Genomic DNA, 12,625 nt, shown 5'->3' on the forward strand with positions numbered 1-12,625 from the left:
TAGGTGAGCGGGTTTCTTGTACTATCGTGCCCCGGGTTCAACCGAAATTTGTACCAGACGGTCCGAAGCTCAACGGAGGTGGTGTGTCCTCATCGCCGCCCCCCTCCGTCAGTTCACACTTACTCCCTGGCTCCACAACAGCATCAACTAATCAACGCAACAATCTCGAATTATAAGTCAGCTTCACTTAACATAGTCTCTGTTAACTTCATCACTTCGTTACCTTATGTGCCAGTGACCCGACGGTTACCTCCCCTGATTTACTACCTTTCTCATCCGCTGTCTTCTCTCGGGCTCGCCTTTCAATTTTGGATGGCACAGGTGAGTCTATTTCAAAGGTGGTACCTCGAAGGGGTGTACTTTGCGGGAGTTAATATCACACTGCAATTTCCATTGCATGGTCTGGCGTATTTGGTGTTAATTTTGCACCAAAAATCTTTCCCGGGCTGAAAGTTACAAAGCTATTAATGAGTTCGAGGGTGAATGATGAGCGAGTGGAAGACTAATACGGAAAGTAAGGTCATGCTGTTATATCTAAGCGTGCGGCTCATCACAGTGAGTGCCTATATGCTTATCGAGGACTCGTGTGCTGACGAATTTCACGTGCGATCAAAATTTGTATTACTCGTCTAATTACAATCTGGCAGAACAAAATATCACGCATGGTAACGGCATGATGAATTTGATATGCTGGGCTCGGCAAAATTTTACTTTCAGGTAAACCTGGGCCTGGGGCCAGGACAACATGTCGACAAAGATCACAATTTGAAACCTGTCTCGACAAGTTGGGGCCTCCGCTGACCTGGGTTCCATATGGATTCTTCATGGATCCTTTATAAAGCCTGTTACGTGCTTTGGATATAATAAATCCGTGTGCTCTAAACATGTACTATCCTTTAGTCGATGGTCGCCCTGGTATCCTAACTATCTTACCTCTTTCCCTTGTTGTCATCATAGCCCTCAGGCGGTTTGCTAACAACCGACAGAACAAACCTGGCCCTCCTGGCCCAGTGCCGCTCCCACTTTTAGGAAACATCTTATCTATCAACACTAAGGAGCCTTGGTTGTCGTATACCGAATGGGGTGCTGCCTATGGTACGTGTAGAGATAGCATGTCGCATATGTGGTGCAAATCGCTATATCAGGAGACTTGGTTTTCGTGCGACTTCTAGGCCAGGAAGTCATATCGATCAATTCACAGCACGTTGCAGAAGCCTTGTTGGACAAGCGTTCTGATATTTACTCGGATCGACCATACTTGCCCACAGCCGAACAGTGCGTTCTTCTATTATCTACTTGATTCAACCAGTTTGAGGTGCAGTCAGATTTGGCTGGTCCGCGATCACCTTTGCATTTACAGGCTATGGTGACGAATGGCGTCTTTCCCGACGACTCTTCCACCAAGCTTTTCGTTCTAGCTCTGCACTCAAGCTTCGCCCGATGCAGATCAGACGAGCTCGTGAGATGATCGTCAACCTAATCGATCACCCTCAACATTATCATAATCACTTTGCAACGTCAGCCAATGTGTTTGTAAATATCAAGCAATTATCAACTTATACACAGGTTCTCGTCATCAGTTGGGATGTCTGTTATATATGACTACCAGCCCAGCGCACGTGATGACCCCCTGGTCCGAATGCTGGAAGATACAGTGGCTGTTGGCCTTGAGATGACGACTCCAGGGAACGCAACCCTGCTTCAACTCTTCCCCTTCTGTGAGCTCGCTCTTGCCGATGAGAAAGATTTGATATCTCACCCTCATGCAGTGCTGAAGTTACCTGACTGGTGCTGGGGATCCTCGATCAAACGTGCTGCTCAATTTTCGACTAATCGTATGAATGAAATGAGGGACTTGCCGTTTCAATCTACGCAGCAGCATATGGTGGGCTTTGCTTTTTAATATAGTTCGGAGCTACATGTTGATTGCATGTCTCCAAAGGCTGGAAACTCGTTCCTCGGCCAGTCTTCGATGGTCACAGAAAATTTGCAGCGGATGGAGAAGCAAGACGAAGCGTCCAAGCCGATGTTCGAGATTGCCCTGAAGAGGACAGTTGCAGCTGGTGTTATGCAGTCATATGAGACGGTCAGCAGATGTCACGAACCATATTGTGTGCTGCTTAACCTTTTCACAGACTTCTTCGACTTTGATGGTTTTTGTTCTCGCTATGGTGTTGCATCCAGATTTTCAGAGACGCGCGCAAGCGGAAATCGACTCGGTGATCGGAAGAGATCGCTTACCTACGTTCGAGGACCGAGCATCACTACCCTATGTTGAATCCATTGTGCGGGAGACTTTCCGATGGCATCCCATTCTACCCCTCGGTAATCTTCATCGCTGTGTTATTTTGCCTTTGCTAAAGACAATATTGTAGGCGTTCCACATGCCACCTCGAGTGATGATACATACAATGGTCATTTCATTCGGAAAGGTCTGTTGTTCTTATGTACTAAACAAATCATTTGTAATGTCATACATCAGGCACGACCGTCATGTGTAACATCTGGTCAGATAGATACTCTACAGGTTTCAAGATACTGATGTCTCATTGCAGGGCCATTTCACGGGATGAAAAACGGTACCCTAATGCATCTCGTTTTATGCCGGAGAGGTTCCTAGATGTCAACGGCGCGTTAACGGATGATGATCCCGCGGGATACGTTTTTGGCCTAGGCCGGCGCGCATGTCCAGGTGAGCTGATCCACTTCACTGGCCATATAGGATGCGATGGACCGATACCTTCTTTAATTAGGGCGGTATGCCGGTGATGCCTCTGTGTGGTCTGGCATCGTGACTATGTTAGCCACGATGGACTTTTCTTTTGCCAAGGATGACCAGGGCAAAGTGATCGACTTCATCCCTGAATTCAACCCGGGACTCGTTCGGTACTTTGTTTTATTATCTCGTCCTTCTGTCACTAACAGTTGCATCGCCTTAGCTCCTTGATGCACTTCCCTTGCAATATTTCACCACGTTCTCATGTCCATTCAGGACTCGAGGATCTTCTCTGATCCGGGTTCCAAGATGTACACAAACTCGTCTATTAGAAAGTGGGTAACACATAAACATGCCTCGCAAGGTGCAGTTTGCGGGACGCTGAGTCCATGAATTAAAGCTCAAAAGAAGTCAACGTGTACACTATGCACCATGTATTCGGTTATACTCGTCCGTATGTGGTATGATTGATTTGAGGTGCCGATGGCCATATCGATATGCTGTACGCCGCTATGCGATTCCTCGAACGTACCCACTCTCAAACACTCTGGAGAAACATGTGCAATGAGTTGGCCTCAAGTTCGATATCGATATTCCAATTGTCTATGAATACTGACAAGTCTTGTAAGTGAGGACATTGGCGGAGCGCTGCGAATAACCCGATAGTGTACAAGGATTCTGGTCAGCAAATGAAAAGGTGCGAATGCATCCCACGAGCCTCAAAATAAGAAAATATAATTCACGTTGTAGCGAAATTTGAAGTGTAGATAAAGAGATGTGAGTGCAAAAGAACTCGGCGAAAAGATGAGATAGTTGTCCACAAGTGCAGTATCGATGGCCATTGGCGTGTGGACGATATGTATGACAGAGGAACAGCACACGATGAGCCCACAATGAGATAGGTTGGGACTGCAGTCTGTGCGGGTTGCTGCACCTCGTGTGGTGATGTTAGTGCCTGGAGCGGGTGTTGTCACTGAACGTCAAAGGAGCGGCAGGCTGAGTCAGTGATGGCGACGCCTTGGCTTGTGTTGACCCTGTTCCTGCTGACAAGCCTGTTTGTTGTGTTTGTTGGCCTGGCCGCGAAGTAACTGCTGTAAAGAAGATATTTAACCATGGCGATTTCAAACGTATGCGAAGAAAGTTGTACCTTTCTATCCTGTGCTGCTGGAGCTTCGACAGGTAAGGGGACTATGACGAGAGAAGATGTTTTGCCTTGGTTGTCGTTGGAGTTCGGTTGCTTCACCGGGGGTGAGAATGACGGAAGAGCAGTGAAACTTCGGTGGCCGAAAAGCATAGCTGGACTCCTAAAGAGGCTGAGAGAGCGCCGCCGCCGTGTGCAGAGGAGCGGTTATGTATACTACGTGTTGCGGACAACTGCCATCTCAGAACGAAAGATGGTTGACAAAACCATTGAAGACACATAGGGCACGTCATCGAAAAGGCCTGACAATCCTCGATGGGCAATTTTTGAGCTGGGTTCAACGCCACGTTGCATTATTCCATGACATAGACCTTGAACTTCTGAAGCTTGAATAGTTGAAAAGGTTAAAAACACGTTACGCACTGAATTCCTTAACGAGCTTCCAATTACCGTGACGACCTATTATGAGTGACCTGAGGTCGTCAAAACCCGTTTGTTTAAGGATGCCACGAGGACCGATGCTACCGCAAGTATATATTATTGTCGCAACCGGTGACTACCAGCTTTCCATCAGCAGAAAAGGCTGCCGCATCTCGCATTGTCTTCATGCTGGAAAGGTGGACCTCGGACCGACTGGGATAATAGCCTTGTTTAGATTCCACAGATGCACTGTTTGATCATCCGATGCACTCGCAAGGAGGCAGCTGTTCCGAGACAGGCATTTGGGGCTCCAGAGTGTCCAAATCTCTGACTTTCTTTCCGAACATTTGAAGGTGACTGTGGTTCTGGACATCAAATGAGGAGTCCAATCCGCCGCCACGTGGCAGTGTCGAATATCCTAATCGAGCTATACGACCCTCCAAATGAGAGTTTGAGTGTAGCGAGCAGCAGCGCCCATCTCGCTGGTTTTTACGACGTTTTCGTTGTGTACACCGGTCGCAATTTGATTTAGTTGGGTGGGGATCGCCGTCACCCACTGGCTCCCAGTCTGATTACTAGGACGGTTTCTCCGCTCTTGGCATCTCACCCCCTTGCAGTCCCATCGTTGGATCCGCCGACCCCTCGCTGGCCATCTGTACTGCAGCATACTGACGACATCCAATCAGTGTGCCTTGTTCATTTGCCTCGTTTTGACATTCCACAACCTCACCTTCCCATCGTTGTTTCCGCTCGTAACGGTGTTGCAGTTTGGAGACAACATTTTTTATGGTGAATGTTGCTTCCTTGCCCTCCTCGTCTCACTAACCGTCACCGATCTGTGTGTCACTCTCCAGGTCCTCCCATAGTCGGAGTGATCCATCTTCCAAACATGCGATGATGCGCCGTCCGCCAGGCAAGTGCAGAACACCTCATACCTGGTCAGTATCATAGCCTCGCGGCATTGTATTTCGGGGCGTGATCGCTAGTGTATTACCGGTCAGAGAATACACGGTGCCGCTCGATGTCTCATTTGGACTACGAGAGAAGGACACCGAAATATTCGAATGAGAACGGGTTCTTTGGTAATGACACACATGGATGGTGAGTCGACGAGCCTACTGCTGTCGATAAAAGCTCGAGGCAAAGCTGACGACAACGCGTGCTTACAGGAATTCAGTCCTGACCCGCAGGACAGCTTAGGAACTACGTCTTGCTGAAAATATTTATGGTATCCGAGTGGTCGGTTTACAGCCTAGAGTATCACTCACAACAAACTGTTCAAACCATTTGACACAGATTGTGACACTCCAATCACCAATGCAAAGGATGGATTATACACTGAGACAGTGGACGTTTGGTTTGGAGCCAAAGAAGCTGGCCATCCGTTCGTTTAAGTCCTTTACTATGGTGTGTATTCTACGTGTTGTCCACATGTTTGCATCACAGCTCAAGTGCTGTGTAGACGAATCACTCAAATGTTCGACCGGCGATATGTTGATGGTATTGACGGCGTTCGACGATGAACCACATGTTCTCTCCACTTCCCATTTTTGTTCCAGCCGATCTCGAACTCGATGTCATCGACTCATTCGTTATTCTGATGTAGACCCCTGGCTTGTCATACCTTGTACGACATTCGTGGCCGCACTATATGTAATACCCCGCGAATCAGTCGTTGACCACCTCAGGACGATCTAACTTCGCCCCATGCCAAAGAAATTGACACTGACATCTGGAGTAATTCAACTAGGTTTACAAAATGCCTTGTATTTTGTGTGGTATGTGTATCATCATGATTACAAAAAGAAGAGCACAAACATCATACTACCACAGTACATGCAAACATAGAATCCAGGACGCTCCAATCCCACAACTACAAGGGTAATGCAGCATTATAGATGAAAGACGAACAAAAGTAGGTCGCGCCAAGAGTAGGTCATCCTGTTTGAAAGCAGTCTGACGTAGCTGATACAATCGACATTGGGAGGTGGCATCTAACCCCATCTAACAAGTGATCGCAAACTGACACCCGGTAGGGACCAGATTATGATTGACCGAATTGTATACAGCCTAGTCCTTTCAGTCAGTGTCTTGAAGGCTTTGATGCATCTTAACCCCAGGTGCAGGGACTTGTGAAGTTGATGTCGATGCGGAAAATGACAGGTCTCCTTTGAACAACTCGACCTCTTCATTGAAAAGGCGTCAGCCTGTGCAGGTATTGCTTGTATGAACACTACTGAAATTACATATATCATATGCTCATCAGGGTCATACCTTCAACATATAGGCAAAAACAAAGTCCACAATCAGATAAACGTCTTGCTTGACCATATTAACCAACTGTTTTGCGACTTTCGGCAATGCGAGGGAAAGACTATTTCACATACCCCTCCCCTTCTGCGCGTCAGCAGTGAATCTTTCATCTGGGTTGCGGATCGTCACGGTGATTCTTCGTAGAGGTCTGTGTCTGCCCCCAGTCTGATGTATAGCGACTTAAATTTTGGATATCATTCAAAGGTGCCTACCCTCCAAGTCCATCCTCTGTGGCTCTCCTTCGAAGTTTTCGATCGTAAGAACCATGAGAACCATCTTCTCGCAGAAGAATTAGTGGAAGAGCTGGTGACTGCTCTGATACGTAGTAGGAACTAACTGTGAATAGAAGTAGATCAGTCCCATCTTGTCTATCTATTAATTCGTTGATGAACCGATAGGTGTTCTCGACAGACCCGATGAGCTCTTTCGTTCTCACCTGGGTTCCAGACAAGGGGGAATACTATCATGATGGTGTTTTGTTAAGTTTGTAGAACCCATCATTCGTATAAAAGACAATGATTGAATGGAGACTGAGTTCCTTATGCCCACGCAAACCGATCGGTCGTTGCCAGACTCTTGAATGTCCTACGGTCCTAGCATTTGTTTGGATATTAGAAACCCTTTGGCTGCCCAAGTCTCATGATGAGCTCACGACGTTTAAATTTGTGATGGGCCAGTTCAACACCAAAGATGGAAAGAGCTTAACGGAAGTGTTCACGGTCTTTTTCTTTTTCAACTTTGATATCCAGCTGGCCAGGCGGGACACAGTACTTGGTTGTTCCCAAAAATCCTTGAATCGAGCTGACTCTGACTTGCAGGGATTTTAACGACCGAAATATTGTTGCCTCCTTGCTCGAAAATCGGGCTTCTCAGGCTTCATCAAGTTCAAATTTTATAGCTATTATTCCAGCCATGCGGCCACAGACGCGCGCAAAAACTACAGCATCCGCTCCTACCCATGACATTCCATCGTCATCTCCTGCACCGGCCACTACTTCTTCGCCAACTCGTGCTACACCGTATACGCGTTCCAAGGGACCCGCAGCGGCATCAGCAGAACCGATTAACAGTACTACTGCTCAACCTCGCGTTCGTACACCACTGACAATCCGCCTACCAAGAGCATCGCTTGTAGGACATGGGACCACATTATCTATCGCAAATAACGTTTCTACATCGTCTCTTACCGCCTCTGCACCTGCTGTTGGTATTAATATCGGTGCTGATGCTCCTATTCCCACCTCATCCATACGCACCCCCATACCTGCACCTACTCCGCGGGTACTTACACCACCCCCGACGTCATCCAGTGTATCACAACCTACATCCACAACCTCTCCGCAGCCTCCTTCATCTGCGCTGCCGCCAGCTATCACTGCACCAAAAACTACACCTGTATCACCCACCCGCTTACCTGCTCCACCTATTTACACTTTCCCACCACCCCCACCACCTCCAAATCACGTCGATGACCCTGCAGCTGTAGCGCGTGCCTCATCGACAATACAACTCCCCGCATCTGTGACAGCAAGTGCTAATGCAGCAACTCTATCAGCCCTATCTGCGCAATCTGCAACATTAGCAAATACCTCAGTTTCCGCTTCTCCACGCTGTCCTACACCTCCTTCCTCGTCATCGCACACGACACACTCTACATCAACAACCCTACGCCCTGTTCAGCGCACGCTAGCAATGGCTTCTGAGTCGCAGATCGTCAGCCGACAGACACCTCGGGCTCAATATCCCACTCCATCCTCAGCAGGAGCTTTACCTTCTCCGGCTTCTGGCGTAGACATCGAGTCTGATTATGCAGGCGATGCAATGGAAGTGGATACAGAAGGGATTTCAGCGATGATGAATAGTCGCAATAACTCGGTAAGTTTCTCTCAGTCATCCTGGCTTATTCATTCGTTCAACTTGTTTCCAGACAGCTCCAAAGACATCAGACAGACATCGCGAGGCAAATAAAAAATACAGGCAGCGGTTGAAGGAAAGAATAAAAAATGGCGAGATGTATGTGCTCCCTGCTTTAATCTAATTCGCTGACGTATTGATTCCCATTAGTGATGAACTAGAAGCTGAGAGAATGAAAGAGAGGAAGCGAATTAATGCCCGTAATTCTCGGTGAGTCGAACATAACTGCTGCATTGTTTCATCAATTCAATCATGTTGGTAGTGCTCGAAGAAAGCTGGCGATGCGCAATGAAGCAGCTAAAGACAATGGCTCCATGTCAAGTGTCGAGCCTGGTCCTCTTCTTGCTCCTCGCATCCAACCATCTTTCCCTCCATCCGTTGACCCAGCCCCAGGTCCTGGCGATTTCTTGCTATGCCTCCCCGATACGAATCCACCAGTGGGATCTTACTACTCCACGACCTTTCACGAAATTCTTACCAAAGCTGACCCCAACAGCGGGAGCAGCGACGGCGCGAGTACCACCCACCCACACTTCGAGTCCGATAGCCACCGCAACTTCGACTTTGATGCCACCATGGCCCCTGCTCTCTTCCCACTAACCAAAACCCGAGATTTCCGCGACGCCTGTACGATGACGGACCTCGCCCCAGATTTCTCAAAGGAAAGCGACATCCCTTCGTCTCTAGAACCCATCGCCCCCGCCCTCGCCCGTCGTCCCCACAGACAACTCACCCCCGATCGTCTCCACGATTTCGCCACGAACCCACTACAGCTCATCGACAAAGCCTTCCTCCTCATCGTCCCCGATCCAAGCAGCACCCTCGGAAAACTCGTCTTATGTAAAGTCCTCGAGTACCGGGTGTCTTCTGCTGGACATCGATTTCTGGTGCAGTTTTGGGGGGACAAGAAGGCGAGTGAGATGGGATTGGATAGGATGATGGAAGTATTAGAAGGTGGGTACGAGATTGATCCTCCACCTGCTGATCCTAGTGCTGGACCTCAGGAGGTGGGGTTAGCAGGGAGGGTGTTTGGCGCGTTACGATCGTTTACAGGGTTTTAGATGGCGTGTTTATCTCCTTTGCTTCATTTGTTAGTCTTTTTTTATACTTGTTATTTCCCTCGAGGCTGTTGTGTGTTGTATCTACCTTGTTGTTGTGCTGCACTTCTCGCGTTGCTTTGGCTGGGGTTGGATATACTTTTTATCTGCATACTGTCATTATCTTTTTTGTCTGTCATTTTCTTTTGCTGTTTTGCGCTTGTGACTTGCTTGTGACTTACTATGTTGTTATCGTGCTGATATTGATAGTAATGATGAGGCAGTTTCCTTGCAGGCGACGTAGTCTGATTGGAATAAGTCTGAGCAATCCCCGATCACACTGCACTGTGACATCGACTAATGAGTGAATCATCTATCGAGTCTGCCCTACAAGACTATACCTGATAGATCTCAGTTGCGACTCGTGCGCGTGCAAGCGGGTGGTTGAAGTTCATGCTACATTCTACATATTTCAAGTCGTACATGCCACGTGCGGGAAACGGAGCTAACGAAAAGATGTTGGACAAATTGCCGGTGTGGGCCCAAGAAAGGAAGATATACATATACAGCCCATTCACCTGATAACATTTCATACTTCTGTTCGGAGAACATTCACAAGTTCCGAATGGGCACGAGAGCGTGATGAGATATTGCAAGGGAAGACCATAGGGGAGCTAAAGCGATGAAACTGTTAGTGACAGGAAGATGAAATGATATGAGAAAAAGTAAGTACTGAGTGATTCCTGTCGTGAATTGGGGGTTGAATTCGATCACTTTGCCCTGGTCATCTTTGGCAGAAGAAAATTCCACCGTAGCTAACGTAGTGACAATAGCGGACCATAAAGAGGCATCAGCAGCGTATCGGCCTGAAAGAATGAATCAGCTCTATACGGTGATGAAATAACTCAGCCCACCTGGGCATGCACGCCGGCCAAAGCCAAAAACATATCCAGCAGGGTTATCATCCGTTAACGCGCCATTGACATCTAGGAATCTCTCCGGCATAAAACGAGATGCTTCGGGGTACCGCTTTTCATCCCGTGAAATGCCCCTGCAATATAAATATAGCATCAGTACTTGGAAAACTAGAGAGCATCTGTCTGACCATACGTTGTACATGACAACTGTTCCTGATGTACGATATTACAAATGATGTACTCAATGAATAAGAATAACAGACCTTTCGGTATAAAATAACCATCATATGTATCATCACTCGCAGTGCCATGTGGGGTGCCTACAAAAACACCTTCAGCAAAGGCGAGATAACATAGCAGGAAAGATTACCAAGGGGTGCGATGGGCTGCCATCGCAAAGTTTCACGCAGAACTGATTCAATATATGGTAGTGACGTTCTGTCTTCAAAGGTAGGTAAGCGATCCCGGCCAACCACCGAGTCGATCTCCGCTTGTGCGCGTCTCTGAATATCTGGATACAATACCATGGCGAGAGCAAAAGTCATGCAGACTGAAGTAGTCTGCAAATAAATTCAGGAGTTGACAATATGGTTCGGACATCCGCTAACCGACTCGTATGAACCTGAATAGATATGTGTCAATGAGAGGTATACCGTCTCTTGTGAAAAGATGACGAACCAATAATAGCAGTAGTAGCTGCTTTCTTTAAGGCACCCTCAAACAATGATCGGGATGTCTGATCTTGCTTCTCGATTCGTTGAAGATTTTCCGCCACCATCGAAAGCTGACCAAGTGCCGAGTTTTCGACCTTGACGATCATGTGATTAATAGCTGGGACAGAACCAATATTTCTAAAAACGAAAGATACCTACCATATGGTCCTGCGCATATTGGAACGGCACGTCGGTCATTTCTCTCATGCGATAGGTCGACGTTCGAGCATCGCGTTTGATTGTGGATCCCCAGCACCAGTCAGGTAACTTCAGTACTGCAGAGTACAGAATGTCAGCTATTTTCATGAGGAAAAGAGCTGAACTTACAGAAAGGGAAGATTTTGAGCAAGATCGCTCTCTCTGGGGTCATCACCTGAATACCGATAGCTATTGCATTTTCTACAATTCGAACCAGAGGATCATGACGATGACTAGTTTGGTAGCCGTAGGTCACTGACATCGCCACTGATGACGAGAATCTATGAACAGGTTAATAATAATTTGATGTTTACAAACACATAGACTGACGTTGCAAAGTGAGAATGATAATTCTGAGGATCATCAATGAGGTTGACGATCATCTCACGAGCCTGCTTGATTTGCATTGGACGAAACTTGAGCGCAGAGTCGGAACGGAAAGTTTGGTGGAAGAGTCGTCGGCAAAGACGCCATTCATCGTTATAGCCTACGAATGCAAATGCATCCGACCAACCAAACCTGCCTGTATTCCATAATGATTCGATGGAAGAATGTTAGAAGAACGCACGGCTCGACTGTGGCCATGTATGGTCTATCAGAGTAAATGCGAGAACGCTTGTCCAGCAAGGCTTCCGCAACGTGTTGAGAATTGATCACCACGATCTCCTGGCCTAGAAGTCGCACGAAAAACAAGTCTCCTAATACAATGATATGTACCGCATGTGCACAGTAGTACTATCTGACCACGTACCGTAAACAGCAGCCCATTCGGTATAAGTCAACCAAGGCTCCTTGGTGTTAATAGACAAGACATTTCCTAGCAGTGGGAGGGGCACGGGGCCAGGGGGAAGTTTGTTCTGCCTGTTCCTAATGAACCGCTTGAGCGATGTAATGACAATAAAGGAAGCAGGTAGTAAGATGGCGAGGATGGCAAGGCGACCATCAACTGAAGGAAACATGGTTAGAGCGGTGTGTGGGCAGACACCAAACGCACTAGTAAAGAGGACCTTATAACTGCCACTTACCGCGAGAACGGGCCGCGCATCAGTCAACCGGTGAGCTACCGATATTGTAAGCTGACTTTGATTATCTTCGATATGCAACGCACGCACTGCCGCATGTCTGCCCTGTCTGCCTTATCTTCTTCTCATCGGTTCTCTGATGCCGTATACAATAGTATTAGTGTAGCATATTAGTATGTGCTGTAAGGATATTGGCTTTATCTTGGATCTAAAGATTCTAAACCTTTTTATGGC

General features: G+C 47.4%; 4 protein-coding genes across 4 annotated transcripts; 3 read left to right on the top strand and 1 right to left on the bottom strand.

Annotated features, from left to right (window-relative positions):
- Positions 1–884: 884 nt before the first annotated feature.
- Positions 885–2,947, top strand: F5147DRAFT_649962 (cytochrome P450; the record flags this gene model as incomplete). The annotated part of the gene is made up of 11 exons (XM_041433395.1): positions 885–1,095; positions 1,146–1,275; positions 1,326–1,517; positions 1,567–1,718; positions 1,770–1,885; positions 1,943–2,086; positions 2,136–2,325; positions 2,376–2,432; positions 2,483–2,507; positions 2,556–2,692; positions 2,754–2,947. 11 exons carry the CDS (start codon positions 885–887, stop codon positions 2,945–2,947), a joined length of 1,548 nt encoding a protein of 515 aa, XP_041296255.1.
- Positions 2,948–7,063: 4,116 nt separating this feature from the next.
- Positions 7,064–8,843, top strand: F5147DRAFT_17329 (uncharacterized protein). Its single transcript, XM_041428391.1, has 3 exons — positions 7,064–8,465; positions 8,518–8,603; positions 8,655–8,843. Exons 1-3 carry the CDS (start codon positions 7,503–7,505, stop codon positions 8,716–8,718), a joined length of 1,113 nt encoding a protein of 370 aa, XP_041296256.1. The 5' UTR covers positions 7,064–7,502; the 3' UTR covers positions 8,719–8,843.
- A 563-nt stretch (positions 8,844–9,406) lies between these two features.
- F5147DRAFT_678094 (uncharacterized protein) lies at positions 9,407–9,835 on the top strand. The gene has a single exon (XM_041436185.1). The coding sequence runs from the start codon at positions 9,566–9,568 to the stop codon at positions 9,776–9,778; it is 213 nt and encodes a 70-aa protein (XP_041296257.1). The 5' UTR covers positions 9,407–9,565; the 3' UTR covers positions 9,779–9,835.
- A 140-nt stretch (positions 9,836–9,975) lies between these two features.
- Positions 9,976–12,527, bottom strand: F5147DRAFT_834598 (cytochrome P450). The gene is made up of 14 exons (XM_041443921.1): positions 12,482–12,527; positions 12,121–12,429; positions 11,938–12,067; positions 11,700–11,888; positions 11,499–11,650; positions 11,331–11,446; positions 11,137–11,266; positions 11,067–11,080; positions 10,829–11,018; positions 10,722–10,778; positions 10,647–10,671; positions 10,456–10,592; positions 10,275–10,407; positions 9,976–10,215 (listed from the first exon to the last, which is right to left on the bottom strand). Exons 2-14 carry the CDS (start codon positions 12,326–12,328, stop codon positions 10,131–10,133), a joined length of 1,566 nt encoding a protein of 521 aa, XP_041296258.1. The 5' UTR covers positions 12,329–12,429; positions 12,482–12,527; the 3' UTR covers positions 9,976–10,130.
- Positions 12,528–12,625: the final 98 nt, after the last annotated feature.

The sequence above is a fragment of the Suillus discolor genome (assembly GCF_016758755.1).
Source record: "Suillus discolor strain FC423 chromosome Unknown F5147scaffold_10, whole genome shotgun sequence".
Classification (NCBI taxonomy): Eukaryota; Fungi; Basidiomycota; class Agaricomycetes; order Boletales; family Suillaceae; genus Suillus; species Suillus discolor.